The following is a 22,067-nucleotide window of genomic DNA, read 5'->3' as shown; positions in this document are numbered from 1 at the left end:
AGTTGACAGAAAATAGTTATTCGAGATAGCAGAGAAGGTGGGGAGAATGGTGAGTGAAATAAAATGAATTTATTTGATATGTGGCTGCTGGGGACAGTTTAGATCAGATTGAACTTCATTAATTAAACTTCAAATTAAGCTTCATTGCTGATGTTGTACAGTCTGAAATGCTGTATAATCTGGGACATGGGCATGTTCAGCAGGCCAGACCATTCAAAAATGAAAGGGAAAAAGGATGGCAAGCAAAAATGGGAATTTCTCATACAAACAGAAAGAGTGAGGCATCTAAAATGGAAGAATTTGATAGGAGTCTTGCATTCTCTAATGTGTCCTGACAGAAAACTAAGCATTGTTCCTTGACTTGTGTTGGGCCTGATTGTAACAGTGCACAGACAAAAAGGTTGGAGTAGGAGTGGGTTGGGGAATTAAAGTGACAGACAAGTGAATGCTCTGGGCCACTACACATGCACACTGAGCACAGGTACGTTGTAAACAATCACCCAATTCACCATAATTTCTCCAGTGCTTTGAAGATCATTTCTCTCTCTTTCCAACTGAAATTTGAGAGTACCCTTTTCCTGAAAAATACAAAAGAATAAAACGTAAGTATAAATATATTTCATATTATGACATAGGAGGACATTCAGCCCATTGCATTCATGTGGACTCTCAAAGCACTGATATCAATCCCACTTCTCCACCTATTTTCCTGTAACCTGTTCTCTTTCAAATATCCAACAACTATCCTTGATTCTTCTGCACCCACCTACACTTGGGTATAACTCATAGCAATGAGTTAACTTTGGGATGTTCGTGAAAACTGGAGTACCTGAAAGAAACCCATTGTCACTGGGAGTATGCGAACGATATCCTTCTCCCTGCCAGCCAAGATCCCGACACTTGAGGCCTGAGTTTGACCTGTCTCCCTCTCTTCTCGCTACTACCATCGGGCAAGAGGTGCAGGAGTCTTGGTTCTAAAGCAGTTGTTGTCCTGCAGTTGTTGGGCTTCACTTGCCTCAATGCTGAACTGACTCTGCAGCCTTCAGATTCACTTTCAGGGACTCTGCTGCACACTTCTATGTATTACTTGTTTACCTTATTTAAACTACTTGCACGATTTGTCCTTTTTTGCACATTGGATGTTTGTCAGTCTTTGTTGTGCATGGATTTTTGTGAATTCTATTGTGTTTCTTTGTTTAGTGGGTGCCTGCACAGAGATGATTCTCAAGGCATACACAGTATGATAATAAATTTTAACATTGAACGTTACACACATACAGCTGTGAAGTCAGGATGGAACATGGGTTGCTGGAGCAGTGGGGCAAAAGCACCACCTGCTGGGCTGCTATGTCCTACCCAGACCTGTCTGTGTACATACTATTGCTATATATTGTTCAGTAGAGCACTCATATCTCTATCTGTGAAAGCAGCAAAGCAATCTGTGTGGGAACACCATTGAATGCTCATCCCGCCAAATTTGTAAAAGTTTATTTCTCTTTGTAACTAACTTACACCATATTACAGAGGAATTAATACAATAACATGAGAAGCAGAAGCTGGGAAAGTCTTTCTAACCTCTGAAGCCTATTCTAAAATTCATGGCTAATCCTATGCCTAATCTCTGTCATCCTCAAAGAGCCACTTGCTCTCAGACTCCCCTAACAACAATGAGTCTGTTCACCTCAGCTGTAGATGTATTCAATGGCTGCGAATTCATAGTCCTGGAACTCGACAAACTTTGCTGCATTGCCATCCTTAAAAAAACACTGACCTTTTTCCAAGAGCACCGTTGCACAGGATGGTGAAAACAGCTTCTCACCACCTGCCCTGGTATTCTACTCAAAATCTTGTGAGCCTGAAAGGGAGAGCTCAATGTTCTTCTCAACTCCAGTGAGGATGAAGGAAACTGCTTAAGAAAGACAGGTTGTATCTATGACTCTTGCAATTGTATCCAGGCCACAGAAAACAATATCAACTCTGCAAAAATAGTTAATTTTATTTAAACAGTCTCTTAATTTCTGAAATCTAAGTATTTAATTAAGGGTGAGTAGCTTTGAAACAAGCGATCTACCTGTAGCAGGACACTGACTGACAGGAATAAATTCCAGTGCCTTGTTGATTGAGGGGGGTACTTCTGTCCTCAAGCCCCTGGAGGGATATGGTGGGAGTCACAGTGCTGAGAAGAGAGGTGGTGGTGAGGCAATAGATGTGGCAAAGTGGGGGGGGGGGGGGGAGGTGTTATGGAACTGGGAAACCACATAAAAGAATAGCCAGAGAACCTTTGGCAGCAAATTTGGAGAGAGGTGGGCTAAGTAATAAGTAGTGGGTGGGAGTTAGGAGTGGGGGACAGGTGCCAAGGAGACAGATAGTAGGAGGCTGGGGTGGGAAATTCACACAAGAGTGGGTACAGAGGCTGCAAGAAGGGGGTAGGAGAACATAATGACGATAGTGACTACGAAGAACAAAGGATCCATCTTCTACTCAAGCTTAACCAGAGTACCCTTGGTGTTAGATAATATGCTTGCAACACTAAATAGATAGTAATTGTGATCTTCCTGTTGCTGACCTATAGACTTGGTTACTCACATTGAACTAGAGGCAGGAGTAAGCTATTTGGCACCTCATGCCTACTTACCCATTCAACAAGATGATCACTGTCTTTATTGTTTTACCATACTAATTCCATGTCCCTTTCTTTCATCAACAGCTATTCTGAGTGGATGTCCAAAAATTCACACCCATCACCGGGTGAACACTCTTCTGTCAACTCTTTTGAGGCTGTGACACCAGGTTCTTAGCATCTAAACCAGGGGAAAGAAAAACCCGTATACCCTGTCGGAATTTTATAAGCTTCAATGAAGTTACTAGCAGCTGGAACCAGGCCACTGTGCAATACCCACTTTCAGCCTGCCACCTTAAAAATCAGCTTTGGCAGTCGGGCAACACATGGGATGCTGGATGAAGATAGAGATGAGGAAGGACTTGTGGATAGTCAGAACCTTTTCCCCAGGGAGTACAGCTAGCATGAGAGGGCACAGTTTTAAGGTGCTTGGAGAAGTTTTTTATGCAGAAAGTGGTGAGAGCGTAGAATGGGCTGCTGGAGATGGTGATGGAGGCGGAAACAACAGGATCTTTTAAGAGACTCCTGGATAGGTACATGGAGCTTAGAAAAATAGAGGGCTATGGGTAACCTTAGGTAAGGACATGTTCGGCACAGCTTTGTGGGCCGAAGGGCCTGTATTGTGCTGTAGGTTTTCTATGACTGCAAATGTTAAAATCTGGAGCAAAAGAAACAGCCCTGTAGGCATTCAACTAGTCAGGCAGCGTCCGTGGAGAGAAATGGACAGTGGACGTTTGGGATTAAGACTCAATCTTGCACTTGCAGTGTCTTGTCGCCATTAACAAGAGAGTTTGCAAGGAATTAGAAGTGAAATTGCTAAATAGCCATTTTATTCCATTGCCGTGCTTCAGAATCAGAACAAGCTCGTCTTTATCTTTGGAAGACCACACTCGTCCCTGCACAAATCCAGACATTTGTTCCAGGTCAATCTAAGGCACCGGCGGGCGGCTGTAGATGAAGCTCGCCCCCCTCCAGAGTCACGGAGGGAAGTAGATGGGTGGTGCCCCAAGTTGTCAATCAGCCGCAAGTTATTCCGCCTTGTTGGGAGGCGAGTGGTCTCCTAGCAACGGCTTGTTTAACGGCCGGTGCCGAGGCTTCATCGGGTGTGCACCCCATCCCTGCCCGCAATGGAGTCTCTGCCTGCCGCCTTCTTTGGGAAGCTGGACCAGAAAAATCCTGTTGTGTTGACGCTGGAGCAGGAGCTGAACGACTTCAAGAACACCATGGCGAAGGCGGTGTCCGCTGTCGCTTTCACCAGAGGGTAAGGACGGAACCCTCTCCTCTCCTCTCCTTTCTTCAAAGGCATTGGTGTGCAGCCTTCATCTCTGGGCTCTTTCCTGCATTTTGTTTATTACTCTGATAAGTTTTATCCCTAGATGAAGGCAGTCCTGATACATCGAGTTTTTAATATCTGCCGTTGCTGGCAATGCCAGTATTTATTGTCATCCCAATTTGCCCTGGAGAAAGTCCCGTGTACCCTAACAGTGGCCGCCTTCCTGAAAGTTGCAGCCCTTCTGATGAAAATGAAGGCTATAGACCCAATAGCGGAGTGCCGATGGAAAGTCCAAATGAAAGTGCTGTGGGACTTGGAAACGAGACTATAGGTGATGGCATTACCATGTTCTTCCATCAAAATTCAGAATAAACCTCTCGTATACGTATGTGAGAATGCTGTTAAATTTACTGATGATACTACACTGATTGGCCTAATCTCTAATAATAATGAGGCAGCCTACAGAGAAGAAGTCATCACCCTGACTCAGTGGTATCAAGAAAACAACCTCTCCCTCAAAGTTGAAAAGACAAAGGAGCTGGTTGTTGTGTACAGGAGGAATGGAGACAGCTTTAAGTTCTCCTGCATAAACATCACTGGGATCTCACGTGGTCTGTACATACTGGCTGTGTGGTGAAAAAGGTACAACGATGCCTCTTTCACCTTAGACGGTTGAGGAAGTTTGGTATGGGCCCCCCAATCTTAAGAACTTTTTACAGGGGCACAAATGAGAGCATCCTGACTGGCTGCATCATTGCCTGGTATGGGAACTGTACTTCCCTCAATCGCAGGACTCTGCAGAGAGTGGTACGGACAACCCAGCACATCTGTAGTTGTGAACTTCCCACTATTCAGGACATTTACAAAGATAGGTGTGTAAAAAGTGCCCAAAGGATCATTGAGGATTGGAGCCACCTCAACCACAAACTCTTCCAGCTGCTACCATCCAGAAATGGTACCACAGCATAAAAGCCAGGACCAACAGGCTCTGGGACAGCTTCTTCCACCAGGCCATCAGACTGTTTAACTGGTGCTGACACAATAGTGTTTCTATGTTACATTGACTATCCTGTTGTAAACTTTATTTATTACAAATTACTATAAATTGGACATTGCACATTTAGACGGAGATGTAATGAAAGATTTTTACTTCTCATGTATAAGAAGGATGTAAGTAGTAAAGTCAATTCAATTCAATTATGGAAAATGGAACATACACATCAACATAACAAATCATCAAACTAAAATTCAGTACATCATTCGTTCATTTACAAGCCTTTAGTCAATGATTCATTGTGTTTCAACACAAATTTAAGCTAATTTGTGTGCAAAGTCATGAAGGGCCTTCCATTGTGATATTTCTGTGTGGAGCCCTTGCAGTGGCTGTACCTTGGATAGTAGTGGACCTTTGAGTATGGTCAGTTTGTAACACTGGGTTGCGGATAACACCTTGCTTTGGAATACCAGGTAGCTTCAGGCATGACAAGTGCATTTCTCAGTATGTTGCTGGTTCCTGTATGGAGTAGTGCAGCTGTTTAGGATAGACCCCAACAAATACCTCTTCCTCTCTTCTTGGATTTTCCTGGCAAAGACCCATTCTCTAAAAAGATGGAAAATCATCTCAGTTTCTGTGCAATGATGATGTGGTTAGTAACTGGCCAATATTCCAACAATACTTGAAAGATATAATAAAAGTATCTTTCTCACTACTGACCCAGCAAGGCCTTGGTACTTGTTTGAAAGCTTTGGTGATGATGCATTGATGATCTGCTGGGAGAACTAATTCACTGGATCTGCCATCTCCTTTTGTTGATTGGCCTGACTTGTTATCAAAGATCTTCTTTATGATAGTGTTCATGAAAGACAGGTAGTGTAAAATGGTCCAGACCAGTTCTTGGGCAACATGGTCAGATCCATATTTTTAAGTACTAGGGGCAGATAGGATTTAACCCACAAGGAAATGTGGTTACACACAAAGGTGGAATGATGGTGCAGCAGGTAGTGCTGCTGCCTCACACCTCCACTGAACTTATTTCAATCCTGACTTCTTGTGTCATACCTCCCTGTGGCCACTTGCGCTTCCCCTGGATGCTCTGGTTTTCTTCCGCACCCTAAAGGTGAGATAGTGGGATAACTGGCTACTAGATTACTCAAAGTGTACGTGGTGTTAGGAGAATTGATGAAGAGTTATAGGCATGTCAAAAAGAATAGATCAACAGGAAGTAAATGGGGGAATAGGATTGTAGGGATTTCTCTGCGAACTAGCATGGACTTAAAGGGCCTAATGTGTTCCTTCAAAGAATTAGGGCTTCATGGGATACCATTACCCCCTGGTTTCTCAGACTCTGGGCTGCAGATGAAACCATGATTGCTTCAGAACAGTTGTGGGATATACGCCATATCTGCATCAAGTACAGCAACATCAGGAGAATCCTGCACTTGGTTACCAGATGATTGAGTGTGAGTGTTGTAGTGTGCAAGCCAGTTTCTTCATAATCATATTTACATACTCACTTCTTTGTGCATGTCCCCACTCCAATAGCTAAGGGTTGCAGGACAAGTTTGAGTTGATGGCAGATGCTCACCGATCTGCATATAGACAGCACCATCTGCAGAAGGGCGCTTTGTTCTGAGAAACTCTGCTACCTGGGGTTGTTACCTGTCTTTTACCAGCAACCTTCCTGATAGAATCAACAAAAGGATGCCTGCAATTGACAAACAATTCTGACCAACTAGGTGCCTTTGCCTTCCTCCAGATGTGATTAGGAAGCTCTCTGTTTCCCATTCGTTGATTAAGATTGTAAGAAATCTTATCCAACTACAGATTACCTTCACAATCCCATGTGTATGTATGTTTTATTTTCCAAAATTATACTTTATCTATCAGGGGAAAAGGAAGATAGGTGGACCAGAGCCAATGGCCATATCAACCGTGATATTATTGAATGGTGAAGCAGGCTTGATGGGCCAAATGAACTATTCCTGCCTCCTATTTCTTATGTTCTTTTGTACTAAACAAAGTTATACAATAAGGATAAGGTTTCATCTTCTTTCATTGCTTTAAGCATATCTTTGCATGTGCTAACAATATTTACAATATACCGTAGATGAACTAATAGTTAATTCCACTGTTCTGACATGGTGTCCAGCACCTCAGTGTCCAAGGAAGATTGGCCCCTATACTGTTGTCTTTGGGGAAAATGCTACACTCATTTAGAGGTATTCCCTGAGTTACAAATGTCCGACTTATGAACAACTTGTACTTACGAACCGAGGAAGGGGAACGCCGTCCGCCATTTTAAGTCGGATCACGACGCCATCTGCCATTTTAATTCGGATCGCGGTGCTGTCCTCCATTCTAAGTCGTTGCCGTTGATACTGTGTTGAGTGTGTAACTTTGTATTTGGCTTAGATTTTTCTTAGCAAGATTCACCCTGACCCTGCCCCCCCCCCCCCTTTCGACTGGTGGCGCAGTGAGATCAGCACCGGGCTCAAGAACAGAGGTTCCTGAATTCGATCCAGTGACAGACTGCTTCCGAGCGTGCTCTCCATCTGTGCTGGGATGATGTTGAGCTCGCAACTTGACTTTGTAAAAAAAAAACCCACTGCCACCTCCAGTTTAAATTCCCACGCAGAATATTGTGGAGGATCAAATATCCAAACCCAGCACAGCCCCCACTTATCCCGTTTAACTTGTTTCAGTGTGGTGGACTTTAGGACCCGGCGGGGCTCGGGAGCCAGTGGCGCTCAGGACCTGCTGCCCGCAGTGTTTCTGTTCCGTTGACGAGAAGCGATCGTGATTGAAAATAAGGTGGAAATAATAGTGTTTGGAAAGAGGTTAAATGTCATCAGACATTGGAAAAACAGTCGGTCAACGATTGGAACAATTTTAAAGGATAAAGGATAAAGTGAGAATAATGGAGCGTGTGAAAAGCCCTGCCCCAATGAAAGCTACAATTATTACTAAGCAATGCAGTGGTTTAATTATTGGAATACATACGTTTCTTAAGTGTTTTATATGCATAGAAAGGTAAAATATATACTATATACTAAAACAAATGTTTGACTAACTGACGCTAAGTAATACTGGATGTACTTGTTCCGACTTGCGTACAAATCCGACAAAGACGGACTCAGGAACGGAACTCGTTCGTAACCCGGGGACTGCCTGTATAACATTTTTAAAACATTGTGCATCATTGTGTTTTTCCATTTGCAAAGTCATACTTTTATTGTCCCAAACAAGAGAAAATCTGCAGATGCTGGAAATCCAAGCAACACACACAAAATGCTGGTGGAACCCAGCAGGATCATCTTTTCTGCATGAACACAGCAAGCTGAAATTGCACCCTCCTGATTATCATGACACTGGGTTTGCAATGCACAATTTGCATTTCAATTTTCAGATTCATACTCAGCTTTATTGATCATATGTACATCAAAACACACAATGAAATCTGTTGAATAAAAAAACACAAAATGCTGGCAGAACTCAGCAGGCCAGACAGCATCTATGGGAGGAGGTAATAACGACGTTTCGGGCGAAACCCTTCATCAGGAGTGAAGTAACATGGGATGGTCGAGGGGGGATAAGAAGTGGGGGGAGGGATAAAGTAGAGAGCTGGGAAGTGATAGGCTGGAGGGAAATGGGCTAGGGGGAAGGAAGAGAATTATGGGAAATAAAAGAGAAAGAAAGGTAGGGCTGGGGGGAGAGATTATAGTGAGGGGGAAAAAGAGAGAGAAAGAGAACCAGACTAAAATAATAGATAGGGATGGGGGTAAGGGTGGGGGGCAGGGGTATCAATGGAGGTCAGTGAGTTGGATGTTCATGCCGGCAGGAAGGAGGCTACCTAGGCGGGAGATAAGGTATTGCTCCATCGACCTGCGTGTGGCCTCATCTTGACGGTAGAGGAGGCCATGGACAGACATGTCGGAGTGGGAGTGGTCTGTGGAATTGAAGTGTGTGGCCGTAGGGAGATCCCGCCACCGCTGGAGGACCGAGCGCCAGCGTTCAGCGAAACGGTCTCCCAGTCTGCGGCAGGTCTCCCCAATGTATAAATGGCCACATCGGGAGCACCAGTTGACCCTAGTTGACTCGCAGGTGAAGTGGTGCCTCACCTGAAAGGACTGTCTGGGGCCTGGGATGGTGGTGAGGGAAGAAGTGTGGGGGCAGGTGTAGCACTTCTTCCGTTTGCAGGGATGAGTGCCCAGAGGGAGGTCCATGGGGAGGGATGGGGAGGATGAATGGACAAGGGAGTCGCGTAGGGAGCGATCCCTGCGGAAAGGGGAGGGTAAGATGTGGTTGGTGGTTGGATCACGTAGGAGGTGGTGGAAGTTACGGAAGATTATGTGTTGGATCTGTAGGCTGGTAGGGTGATAGGTGAGGTCCAGGGGCCTAGGTAGCCTCCTTCCTGCCGGCATGAACATCCAACTCACTGACCTCCGTTGATACCCCTGCCCCCTACCCTTACCCCCATCCCTATCTATTATTTTAGTCTGGTTCTCTTTCTCTGTCTTTTTCCCCCCTCACTATAATCTCTCCCCCCAGCCCTACCTTTCTTTCTCTTTTATTTCCCATAATTCTCCACCTTCCCCCTAGCCCATTTCCCTCCAGCCTATCTGCTCCTGATGGTGTGCCCAGTCATCTGACCCCACCATCTAGGACTAATTTCTTATACATACTAACCTAATCCCTGAACCCATTTGCTTTTTTTATGACTAGTTCTCTAAGTCCTCAGTCCTTGCTGTAACAAGCTCTTTTACCCCAACCCTATATGTAACTGTCTAACAGTCACCCTCTCAAGTAATTAAAGATGTGCGATAAATACTGGCAATGTTAACATTAGAGATGGGCAATAAATGCCCATATCCTTGAAATGAAGAATTAACAAAAGCCCTGCATGCCCTGCTTTGTTATACTTGTACTCATCTCCCAATTAACTGAAGATGCTTGATCTTGACTTCCTTGTGCAGAGGGAAATGATAATGTTCTAAATGAGTATTTTCATGAAGTATTTTAATTGCATTGTAAACTCTGTGCATTTTTTTTTAAACTGGGTGTTATCCCTACTCACTGACTGAACTATTGTTCTGCTTTGATTTATTAGAGCCAATGATTTATTTTGCATCTGGAACAAGTATGAGAAAATGTTACCTGTTCACTATTTTGAAGAAAAATTGCTGATGGTTGGAGATTTTCTAGTGCATCTAAAGGTAAATTTGTCTGAATTCCAATGATAAACTAAATATAAAAATAGTATTTTATTATTTGGAATAAAAGGCTAATATGTTAAACAAGCATCTACCTATTTTAAATGTGCCAAATTTCTGGTTAATTGTCCAAATGTAACTATGCTGGAAAGTTTTGAATACATGTCCCGTAATTTTATTGCAGTGGTATACACACTTAGCTGAAACATCAATTGAGGTTTCACTTGTCTAAGTTGATGTCTCATAAAATCAAATATACAGTATAGAGCCAGGCCCCTTGGTGCACTTAATCCATGCCGAGCAACTGACACTCTAGATGTGACATCATACAATGTGCTGGGATCTCTGCTGTTTGTGACATATATAAATAACTTAGATTGGTATGTTTGCACTTGGCACAAAGTTTGGTGACATCATAGTTAGTGTAGAATGTTGCCAAAGGATACAGTAGGATATAGATCAGTTGCAAATAAGGATAGAGAAATGGCAGAGTTTAACCTGGGCAAGAGTGATGTGTGAGAGATCAAACATAAAAGATCTTGGGGTCCAAGTCCATAGCTCCCTGAAGGTGGTTGCACAAATTGATAGGGTGGTAGAGAGGTGCATATTATGGTTGTCTTTATTAGTCAAGGCATTGAGTTCAAGAGTCAGGATGTTATGTTGCAGCTTTATAAAATACTGGTGCCAGCACCTGGAATATTGCATTCATTTCTGGTCTCCCTGTTATGGGAAGGATGTGGAGGTTTAGGAAGGGTGCAGAAAAGGTTTACCAGGATGCTGCTTGGAGTAGAGTACGTGCTGTAAGGCGAGGTTGGACAAACTAGGGTAATTTTCTCTGGAGTGGCAGAGACAGAGGGGAGATAAAATTATAGAGTAGATTACTCTTAATTGGGTTAAATTATTTCATACCAGAGGGCAAACATTTAAGATGAGGGGGGAAAAGTTCAAAGGAAATGTACTGGTCTAGTCACAAACATGAGAAAATCTGTAAATGCTGGAAATCCAAGCAACACACACAAAATGCTGGAGGAACTCAGTAGGCCATCAGCATCTATGGAAACGGGTACAGTCGATGTTTCAGGTTGAGACCCTTTGGCAGGACTGGGAAAAAAAAGATAAGTAGATTCAAAAGGTGGGGGAGTGGAGAGAGAAAACACATGGTGATAGGTGAAACCAGGAAATGTAATGGGAATGTTTATTTTTTTTTAAAAAAGGAAGTGGTGGGTTCCTTAAATGCCCTGCCATGGGTGGTGGTGGAGACAGGTGCAACAGAGGTGTTTGAGAGAATCATAGATAGGAACATGAATATGCAAGATTGGATTATGTAGAGACAGAAAGATTAGGTATCCTTAATTAGGTTGGTAAACCATTGTGAGCTGAAGGGCTTGTTCCTGTACTGTACTCTTGTATATTCTATAACATTTGAAATGGAATCAAAGAGCTTTTATTGCTTCCAGGTTATCATCTCTCACTCAACTTCTGCCATCAAGAATATATGTTAGTCAATCGTTTATTCTGTAGCTCTAGCTGGATCTTGCTAAGGGGCAAATTAGCTTATGTGCTTTCCTACAAAATACCATTTGTAATGAAGCATGACGTGTCATTCACAGGATGGGACAATCTATTGCAGAAATTTCCTACAATTTACTGATAGGATCATTATCCTTTATTATTCCTTTCCTTCTCTGGTTCTGTCTCTCTGTGTGTGTTTCTCTCCCTCTCTGTCTATCCCTATCGGTCAATTTCTTTCTTCTTACCTTTTGAATCTTATTTTTTGTTTCCATTTCACGTTTTCTCTATTTCATTTCTTTTCTTTGCCTTTTTCAGATTTGCCCTTTTCCTCTCTTGCATCTTACTCATAAAACAAATATTCAGAGCAGCTTTTATAAAACAAAAATGAACAAAACAGCTGGTATTGAATTAAGGATAACAATCCTACAGCTTTTCAAGAACCAAATAAGAGAAGAGTAAATGTGAATGTCTCAAGTTATTCTAAACACTTTCTTCAGAAGTTTTATTCCACATTCTTTTTTTCCACATTCTTTTTTTAATAATCGGGTTTATTATGCAGGTGACAGAGGAAGCTAGAAGTTTATGTGCATTGATCTCTGAACATCTCGGATCATAGAAACATAGAAATTTAGAAAACCTATAGCATGATACAGGCCCTTCAGCCACAAAGTTGTGCTGAACATGTCCCTACCTTAGAAATTACTAGGCTTAAACATTGCCCTCTATTTTACTAAGCTCCATGTACCTATCTAAAAGCCTCTTAAAAGACCCTATCAAATCCGCCTGCACCACCATTGCCGGCAGCCCATTCCACGCACTCACCACTCTCTGAGTAAAAAAAGTTACCCCTGATATCTCCTCTGTACCTACTCCCCACTACCTTAAACCTGTGTCCTCTTGTGGCAACCATTTCAACCCTGGGAAAAAGCCTCTGACTATCCACACAATCAATGCCTCTCATCATCTTGTACACCTCTATCAGGTCACCTCTCATCCTCCTTTGCTCCAAGGAGAAAAGGCTGAGTTCACTCAACCTATTCTCATAAGGCATGCTCCCAAATCTAGGCAACATCCTTGTAAATCTCCTCTACATGCTTTCTATGGCTTCCACATGCTTCCTGTAGTGAGGTGACCAGAACTGAGCACAGTACTCCAAGTGGGGTCTGACCAGGGTCCTATATAGCTGCAATGTTACCTCTCGGCTTCTAAATTCAATTCCACGATTGATGAAGGCCAATACACCGTATGCCTTCTTAACCACTGAGTCAACCTGCGCTGCTGCTTTGAGCGTCCAATGGACTCGGACCCCATCCCTCTGATCCTCCACACTGCCATGAGTCTTACCATTAATACTGTATCCTGCCATCATATTTGACCTACGAAAATGAACCATTTCACACTTACCTGGGTTGAACTCCATCTGCCACTTCTTAGCCCAGTTTTGCATTCTATCAATGTCCCGCTGTAACCTCTGACAGCCCTCCACACTATCCACAACACCTCCAACCTTTGTGCCATCAGCAAACTTACTAACCCATCCCTCAACTTTCTCATCCAGGTCATTTATAAAAATCACGAAGAGTAAGGGTCCCAGAACAGATCCCTGAGGCACTCCACTGGTGACTGACCTCCATGCAGAACATGACCCCTCTACAACCACTCTTTGCCTTCTGTGGGCAAGCCAGTTCTCGATCCACAAAGCAATGTCCCCTTGGATCCCATGCCTCCTTACTTTCTCAATAAGCCTTGCATGGGGTACCTTATCAAATGCTTTGCTGAAATCCATATACACTACATCTACTGCTCTTCCTTCATCAATGTGTTCAGTTACATCCTCAAAAAATTCAATCAGGCTCGTAAGGCATGACCTGCCCTTGACAAAGCCATGCTGACTACTCCTAATTATATTATACCTCTTTAAATGTTCATAAATCCTGCCTCTCAGAATCTTCTCCATCAACTTACCAACCACTGAGGTAGGACTCACTGGTCTGTAATTTCCTAGGCTATCTCTACTCCCTTTTTTTGAATAAAGGAACAACATCCACAGTCCTCCAATCCTTGGAAACCTCTCCTGTCCCCATTGATGATGCAAAGATCATTGCCAGAGACTCAGCAATCTCCTCTCTCGCCTCCCACAGTAGCCTGGGTTACATTTTGTCCGGTCCTGGCGATAATCCAACTTGATGCTTTCCAAAAGCTCCAGCACATCCTCTGTCTTAATATTTACATGCTCAAGCTTTTCAGTCTGCTGCAAGTCATCACTACAACCACTAAGATCCTTTTCCATCATGAATACTGAAGTAAAGTATTCATTAAGTACCTCTGCTATTTCCTCCGGTTCCATACACTCTTTCCCACTGCCAGACTTGATAGGTCCTATTCTTTCACGTCTTATCCTCTTGCTCTTCACATACTTGTAGAATGCCTTGGAGTTTTCCTTAATCCTGCCTGCCAAAGCCTTCTCATGGCCCCTTCTGGCTCTCCTAATTTCCTTCTTAAGCTCCTTCCTAGTGGCTTCTAGATCTCTAACATCACCTAGCTCTCTGAATCTTTTGTAAGCTTTTCTTTTCTTCTTGACTAGATTTATTACAGCCTTTGTACACCACGGTTCCTGTACCCTACCATAACTTCACTGTCTCATTGGAACATACCTATACAGAAATCTACACAAATATCCCCTGAATATTTGCCATATTTCTTCCATACTTTTCCCTGAGAACATCTGTTTCCAATTTAAGCCTCCAATTTCCTGCCTGATAGCCTCATAATTCCCCTTACTCCAATTAAACGCTTTAATAACTTGTCTGTTCCTATCTCTCTCCAATGCTATTGTAAAGGAGACAGAATTATGATCACTGTCTCCAAAATGCTCTCCCACTGAGAGATCTGACACCTGGTCAGGTTCATTTCCCAATACCAAATCAAATACAGCCTCTCCTCTTGTAGGCTTATCTACATACTGTGTCAAGAAACCTTTCTGAACACACCGAACAAACTCTGCCCCAGCTAAACCCCTCATTCTAGGGAGATGCCAATCGATATTTGGGAAATTAAAATCTCCCATCACGACAACTCTGTTATTATTACACCTTTCCAGGATCTGTTTCCCTATCTGCTCCTTGATATCCCTGTTACTATTAGGTGGTCTATAAAAAACACCCAGTTAAGTTATTGACCCCTTCCTGTTCCTAACTTCCACCCACAGAGACTCCGTAGACAATCTCTCCATGGCGTTCACCTTTTCTGCAGCCATGACACTATCTCTGATCAACAGTGCCACGCCCCCACCTCTTTTGCCTCCTTCCCTTTCCTTTCTGAAACATCTAAAACCCAACACTTGAAGTAGCCAATCCTGTCCCTGAGCCATCCAAGTCTCTGTAAAGGCCACCACATCATATCTCCAAGTATTGATCCACGCTCTAAGCTCATCTGCTTTGTTCACAACACTCCTTGCATTAAAATAGACGCACCTCAAGCCTTGGGTTTGAGCACGTCTCTTCTCTATCACCTGCCTATCATCCCTCTCGCACTGTCTACACGCTTTCTCTTTTTGTGAGCTAACCTCCTCTTCCCCAGTCTCATCAGTTTGGTTCCCACCCCCCAACAATTGTAGTTTAAACTCTCCCCAGTGCCCTTAGCAAACCTCCCTGCCAGGATATTGGTCCCCCTGGGATTCGTGCAACCATCCTTTTTGTACAGGTCAATAGATAATAGACAATAGGTGCAGGAGTAGGCCATTCGGCCCTTTGAGCCAGCACCGCCATTCAATATGATCATGGCTGATCATCCACAATCAGTAACCTGTTCCTGCCTTCTCCCCATATCCCTTGACTCCGCTATCTTTAAGAGCTCTATCTAACTCTTTCTTGAAAGCATCCAGAGAATTGGCCTCCACTGCCTTCTGAGGCAGAGCATTCCATTGATCCACAACTCTCTGGGTGAAAAAGTTTTTCCTCAACTTTGTTCTAAATGGCCTACCCCTTATTCTTAAACTGTGGCCTCTGGTTCTGGACTCCCCCAACATCGGGAACATGTTTCCTGCCTCTAGTGTGTCCAATCCCTTAATAATCTTATATGTTTCAATCAGATTCCCTCTCATCCTTCTAAATTCCAGTGTTTACAAGCCCAGTCGCTCCAATCTTTCAACATATGATAGTCTTGCCATCCCGGGAATTAACCTCGTGAACCTACGCTGCACTCCCTCAATAACAAGAATGTCCTTCCTCAAATTTGGAGACCAAAACTGAACACAATACTCCAGGTGTGTTCTCACCAGGGCCCTGTATAACTGCAGAAAGACCTCTTTGCTCCTATACTCAACTCCCCTTGTTATGAAGGCCAACATGCCATTAGCTTTCTTCACTGCCTGCTGTACCTGCATGCTTACTTTCAGTGACTGATGAACAAGGACACCAAGATCTTGTTGTACTTCCCCTTTTCCTAACTTGACACCAAACAGATAGTAATTTGCCTTCCTGTTCTTGCCACCAAAGTGGATAACCTCACATTTATCCACACTAAACTGCATCTGCCATGCATCTTCCCACTCACCCAACCTGTCCAAATCACCATGCGTTCTCCTAATATCCTCCTCATATTTCACACTGCCACCCAGCTTTGTGTCATCTGCAAATTTGCTAATGTTACTTTTAATCCCTTCATCTAAATCATTAATGTATATTGTAAATAGCTGCGGTCCCAGCACTGAGCCTTGCGGTACCCCACTAGTCACTGCCTGCCATTCTGAAAAGGACCCGTTAATCCCTACTCTTTGTTTCCTGTCTGCCAACCAATTTTCTATCAATGTTAATACCCTACCCCCAATACCATGTGCTCTAATTTTGTCCACTAATCTCCTATGTGGGACCTATCAAAGGCTTTCTGAAAGTCTAGGTACACTATATCCACTGGCTCTCCCTTGTCCATTTTCATAGTTACATCCTCAAAAAATTCTAGAAGATTAGTCATGCATGATTTCCCCTTCGTAAATCCATGCTGACTTGGACCGATCCTGTTACTGCTATCCAAATGTGCCGTCATTTCACCTTTTATAATTGACTCTAGCATCTTCCCCACCACTGATGTCAGGCTAACTGGTCTATAATTCCCCGTTTTCTCTCTCCCTCCTTTCTTAAAAAGTGGGATAACATTAGCTATCCTCCACTCCGCAGGAACTGATCCTGAATCTATAGAACATTGGAAAGTGATTACCAATGTGTCCACAATTTCTAGAGCCACCTCCCTAAGTACCCTGGGATGCAGACCATCAGGGCCTGGGGATTTATCAGCCTTCAGTCCCATCAGTCTACCCAACACCATTTTCTGCCTAATGTGAATATCCTTCAGTTCCTCCGTTACCATAGGTCCTTTGGCCACTATTACATCTGGGAGATTTTCTGTGTCTTCCCTAGTGAAGACAGATCCAAAGTATCCGTTCAACTCATCTGCCATTTCCTTGTTCCCCATAATAAATTCACCAGTTTCTGCCTTCAAGGGCCCAACTTCGGGCTTAACTAATTTTTTCCTTTTCACATACCTAAAGAAGCTTTTACTATCCTCCTTTATATTCTTGGCTAGCTTACCTTTGTACCTCATCTTTTCTCCCCTTATTGCCTTTTTAGTTATCTTCTGTTGCTCTTTAACAGTTTCCCAATCCTCTGGCTTCCCACTCATCTTTGTTATGTTATACTTTTCTTTTATTTTTATACTCTCTTTGACTTCCCTTGTCAGCCACGGTCGTCCCCTACTCCCCTTAGAATCTTTCTTTCTCTTTGGAATGAACTGATCCTGCACCTTCTGTATTATTCCCAGAAATACCTGTCATTTTTCCACTGTCATCCCTGCTAGGGTATCCTTCCAGTCAACTTTGGCTAGTTCCTCCCTCATGGCTCCATAGTCCCCTTTGTTCAACTGTAATACTGACATTCCAATTTTCCCTTCTCCCTCTCAAATTGTAGATTAAAACTTATCATATAATGGTCAGTACCTCCTAATGGCTCCTTTATCTCGAGTTCCCTTATCAAATTTGGTTCATTGCACAACACTAGATCCAGAATTGTCTTCTCCCTGGTAGGCTCCAGTACAAGCTACTCTAAGAATCCATCTCGGAGGCACTCCACAAACTCCCTTTCTTGGGGTCTGGTACCAACCTGATTTTCCCAGTCTGCCTGCATGTTGAAATCCCCCATTACAACCATAGCATTACCTTTGCGACATGCTAATTTTAGCTCTTGATTCAACTTGCACCCTATATCATGGCTACTATTTGGGGGCCTGTAGATAACTCCCATTAGGGTCTTTTTGCCCTTACAATTTCCTCCACAATCACCATCAGCACAGCTGCACTAAAAGTCGGTGTGCTTAGCCCTCTGCTGTTTGCATTTTATACTTGTGAATGTGTGGCAAAATACAGTTCCAATACCATATTTAAGTTTGCTGACAACATCACTGTTGTTGACTGAATCAAAAGTGATGAATTTGCATACAGTTGGGGGGGGGGGAGATTGAAAATCTGGGTGAATGGTGCTCTAACAACAACCTCTCACTGAAAGTCAGCAAGACCAAAGAGTTGATTATTGATCACCAGAAGAAAAAAATGGAGATCCATGAGCCAATCCTCATTAGGGGATCAGAGATGGAGAGAGTCAGTAACTTTAAAACTCCTTGGCGGTATCATATCTGAGGATCTATCCTGGGACTAGCATATAAGTGCCATCACAAAGAATGTCTCTATCATTTTAGAACTTTGCACAGGTTTGGCATATCATCTGACAAACTTCAACAGTGGTGCTAGAAAGTTTGTGAACCCTGTAGAATTTTCCCTATTCATGCATAAATGTGATCTAAAATGTGATCAGATCTTCACGTAAGTCCTAAATTAGTAAAGAGAACTCAATTAAATAAGTAAGACAAAAACATTACACTTACTCATTTATTTGTTGAGAAAAATGATCCAATAATACATGTATTTGTTGAAAAAGATGTGAATCTTTGCTTTAAGTAACTGGTGAGACCACCGCCCCCCCCCCCCCCCCGTATACCAATAACTTCAACCAGACATTTCCGGTAACTGTAAATCAGTCTTGCACATCAGCTTGGAGGAAGTTTAGGCTATTCCTCCTTACAAAACTGCTTCAACTCTGGGACATTGGTGGACTTCCTTGTATGAAGTGCTTGCTTCAGGTCTTTCCACAACATTTCTATAGGATTAAGGTCAGAACTTTGACTTGGCCATTCCAAATTTTCTTCTTTTTAAACCATTCTGTTGATTTACTCTTGTCTTTCAGTTCATTGTCTTGTTGCATTATTCACCTTCTATTAAGCTTCAGGTGATGGACTGCTACCCTGATGTTCTCCTGTAAAATGTTTTGATGCAGTTTTGAATTCATTGTTTCCTCAATGATTGCAAGCTGTCTATGCCTTGAAGCAGCAAAGCAGCCCCAAACCATGATGCTCCTCCCATCATGCTTCACAATTGGGATGAGGTTTTGGTGTTGGTGTGCAGTGCCCCTTTTCCTCCAAAAATAGCAATGTTCATTTCTGCCAAAAAGTTCAACTTTTGTGTCATCTGTCTGCAGAACATTGTCCCAGAAACAATGTGGAACTTCTAGGTTCCTCTTGTCACCTAATATCCCACCAGCCTCCGCATCCAGCACATAGTTCTCTGAAACTTCCGCTACCTCCAACTGGATCCCACCACCACCACTTTCTGCTTTCTGCAGTGATTGTTTCCTTTGCAATTTCCTTGTCCATTTGTCTTTCCCCACCTATCTCCCTCCTGCCCTCCTGGCATTTATCCTTGCAAGTAGAACAAGTGCTACACCTGCCCCTACACATCCTCCCTCACTATCATTCAGAATCCAAGTGAGGCAATACTTCACCTGTGAGTCTGTTAGGGTCATATACTGTGTTTGGTTTTCCCGGTGTGGCCTCCCGTATATCAGTGAGACCCAACGCAGATTGAGAGTCTGCTTCACCAAGCATCTATGCTCCGTCTTCCAGAACAAGCAAGACCTCCCAGTGGCAACCCATTTTAATTCCACTTCCAATTCCCATTCTGACATGTCCACCCATGGCCTCCTCCACTGTCATGATAAGGCCACACTTAGGTTGGAGGAACATCACCTTATATTTCGTTTGGGTAGTGTTACGTATTCAGGCAACAATAAATATATATGAGTTAGGCAAGGGTTTTCATAACAAATAACACTTTTATTAAACACTGAAAACCAACCCCCCAAAAGTAAACAAACATTAGCTCAACCGGAATTCAGCTGCTGTGCGGCAGACTCACAGTTCTTAATAGCATTGCAATTCAAACAGTTCTTAAAGCGGTATTGAAAAAAACAGTTCTTTAAAGCGGTATGCCGAAAGAAAACCGTTCTTTAAAGCGGTATGCCGAAAGTTCAAAAGCTCACAGTCCATTTAAAAGGAGAGACTTTTTAAGGCGATTTAAATTCTCTTCCACGTCGATGTCCTTCGATTCCCGGCGTCGAACTTTCCCACGAAGAATTTTATGGAATATAACGGCTTAAAGGTACTGACCTTTCTTCCACACTATTCTCAATCTCCCGCTATCCCAGCGGAGATTAACACGAGAACAGTCAACGAAATCCTTCCAAATGAGGATCAAATAAGGTCGAAGCCAATCCACCTCGAAAATCGATTCTCCTCAATCTTTATCTTCCAAATTCTTATCTTCACTCTAAACCAGCAAAGAAACCGCTGGCAATGACCTTTTAAACTTTAGGCATTATATAAAACTTCATTTTTCAACTAAACTGCGTCATCACATTAAATCACGCAGTAACATGAAGTCAGCTTGGCAAATCCCGCCACGAACTGCCCCACCTGACAGGGTGGGTCTTCCTTTTATACCCTGTAAAAAAACCTGTCACATGACCTCTTCTGGCGGGAAAATGACATCACTCCACCATCACAAGACCATTACCTCATGTCCAGTATAACTTCAACCCCAGTCACGTGACAAGGGTACCACTGTCACGTGTCACGGGTACGTAACAGTAGCCTGTAACCTGATGGCATGAACAACAATTTCTCAAACTTCCAATAATGCTTCCCCCCACTTCACCATTTCTCATCCCCTTTTCCCTCTCTCATGTTATCTCCTTGCCCACCCATCGCCTCCCTCTGGTTCTCTCCCCACCTTTTTTTCTTTCTTCCATGGTTTTCCATCTCTTTCACCAATCAACTTCCTAGCTCTTTGCTTCATCCCTCCTTCTCCAAGTTTCACCTGTCACTTGGTGTTTCTCTCTCCCCTCCCCCACCTTTCAAATCTACTCCTCAGCTTTTTTTTTCTCCAGTCCTGTCAAAGCGTTTTGGCCCAAAATGTAGACTGTGCTTTTTTCCCACAGATGCTGCCTGGTCTGCTGAGGTCCTCCAGCATTTTGTGTGTGTTCAGATTTCCAGCAGCAGCAGATTTTCTCTTGTTTGTTGAACATCCAGGTGGTCTTTTGCAAACTTGAGATATACAGCAGTGTTTTTTTTTGGAGAGCAGTGGTTTTCTCTGCGGTGTCCTTCCATGAACAAAATCCTTGTTCAGTGTTTTCCTTATAGTGGACACATGAATAGAGACTTCAGCAAATTCTAGAGATTTCTTCAAGCCTTTTGCTGTTATGCTTGGGTTCTTTTTCACCTCCTTCAGCATTGCACGTTGTGCTGTTGGTGTGATCTTTGTAGGATATCCACTCCTAGGGAGAGTAGCAACAGTACTGAGTTTCCTCTATTTGTAGACAATTTCTCTTATTGCGGACTGATGAGCACCTGGGTCTTTAGAAATACTTCAGTAGCCTTTTTGAGCTTCATGCATCTTTTAAGGTCCTCTGAAAGTTGTTTTGATTGAGGCAATATGCACATAAACAGATATTTCTTGAGTAGGGCAGGTTATTAACCTGATTTTGTGTGTGTGTTTTTTATATAGGGCAGGGCACCTCTACACCCTCACCTCCAATCTCATCTCATTGGAGTTCCTGACTCCAAATAGCTTTTGTAAAAGGCATTACTCTAGAAATTCACTTAACTTTTTCCAACAAATGTATGTAATATTGGATAATTTTTCTCAATAAATAAATGATCAAGCATAATGGTTTTTATGTTATTTATTTAATTGGGATTTCTTTATCAGTTTTAGAACTTGTGTGAAGATCTGATCACAATTTAGGTCATATATATGCAGAAACATAGAAAATTTTACAAGGTTCACAAACTTTCTAGCACCACTGACTATATAGGTGCATGGTTGAGAGTATTCTGACTGGGTTGCATCACCTCCTGGTATGGAAACACCAATGCCCATGAATGGAGGAGCTTTAAAAAAATGGTGCACACAGCCCAGTCCATCATAGGCAAAGCCCTCCACATCATTGAGCATATCTACAAGGAGTGCTGCTGCAAAACAGCATCCATGTTCAAGGATCCCTACCATCCAGG

The 22,067-nt window shown here is 43.0% G+C and overlaps 1 protein-coding gene across 1 annotated transcript in view; it reads left to right on the top strand.

Annotated features, from left to right (window-relative positions):
• The first annotated feature begins 3,717 nt into the window (after window positions 1–3,717).
• Window positions 3,718–22,067, top strand: part of LOC140738180 (cilia- and flagella-associated protein 54-like) — a 90,337-nt gene continuing 71,987 nt past the window's right edge. The window contains exons 1-2 of the mRNA XM_073065297.1: window positions 3,718–3,881; window positions 10,001–10,106. Of these exons, the coding sequence (XP_072921398.1) occupies window positions 3,748–3,881; window positions 10,001–10,106 (240 nt within the window). The 5' untranslated portion in view covers window positions 3,718–3,747. The remainder of the gene's footprint in view (window positions 3,882–10,000; window positions 10,107–22,067) is intronic.

The sequence above is a fragment of the Hemitrygon akajei genome, chromosome 14 (genome assembly GCF_048418815.1).
Source record: "Hemitrygon akajei chromosome 14, sHemAka1.3, whole genome shotgun sequence".
Classification (NCBI taxonomy): domain Eukaryota; kingdom Metazoa; phylum Chordata; class Chondrichthyes; order Myliobatiformes; family Dasyatidae; genus Hemitrygon; species Hemitrygon akajei.
The sequence above is the reverse complement of the archived record's forward strand: the minus strand, read 5'-3'. Positions and strand labels throughout refer to the sequence as shown.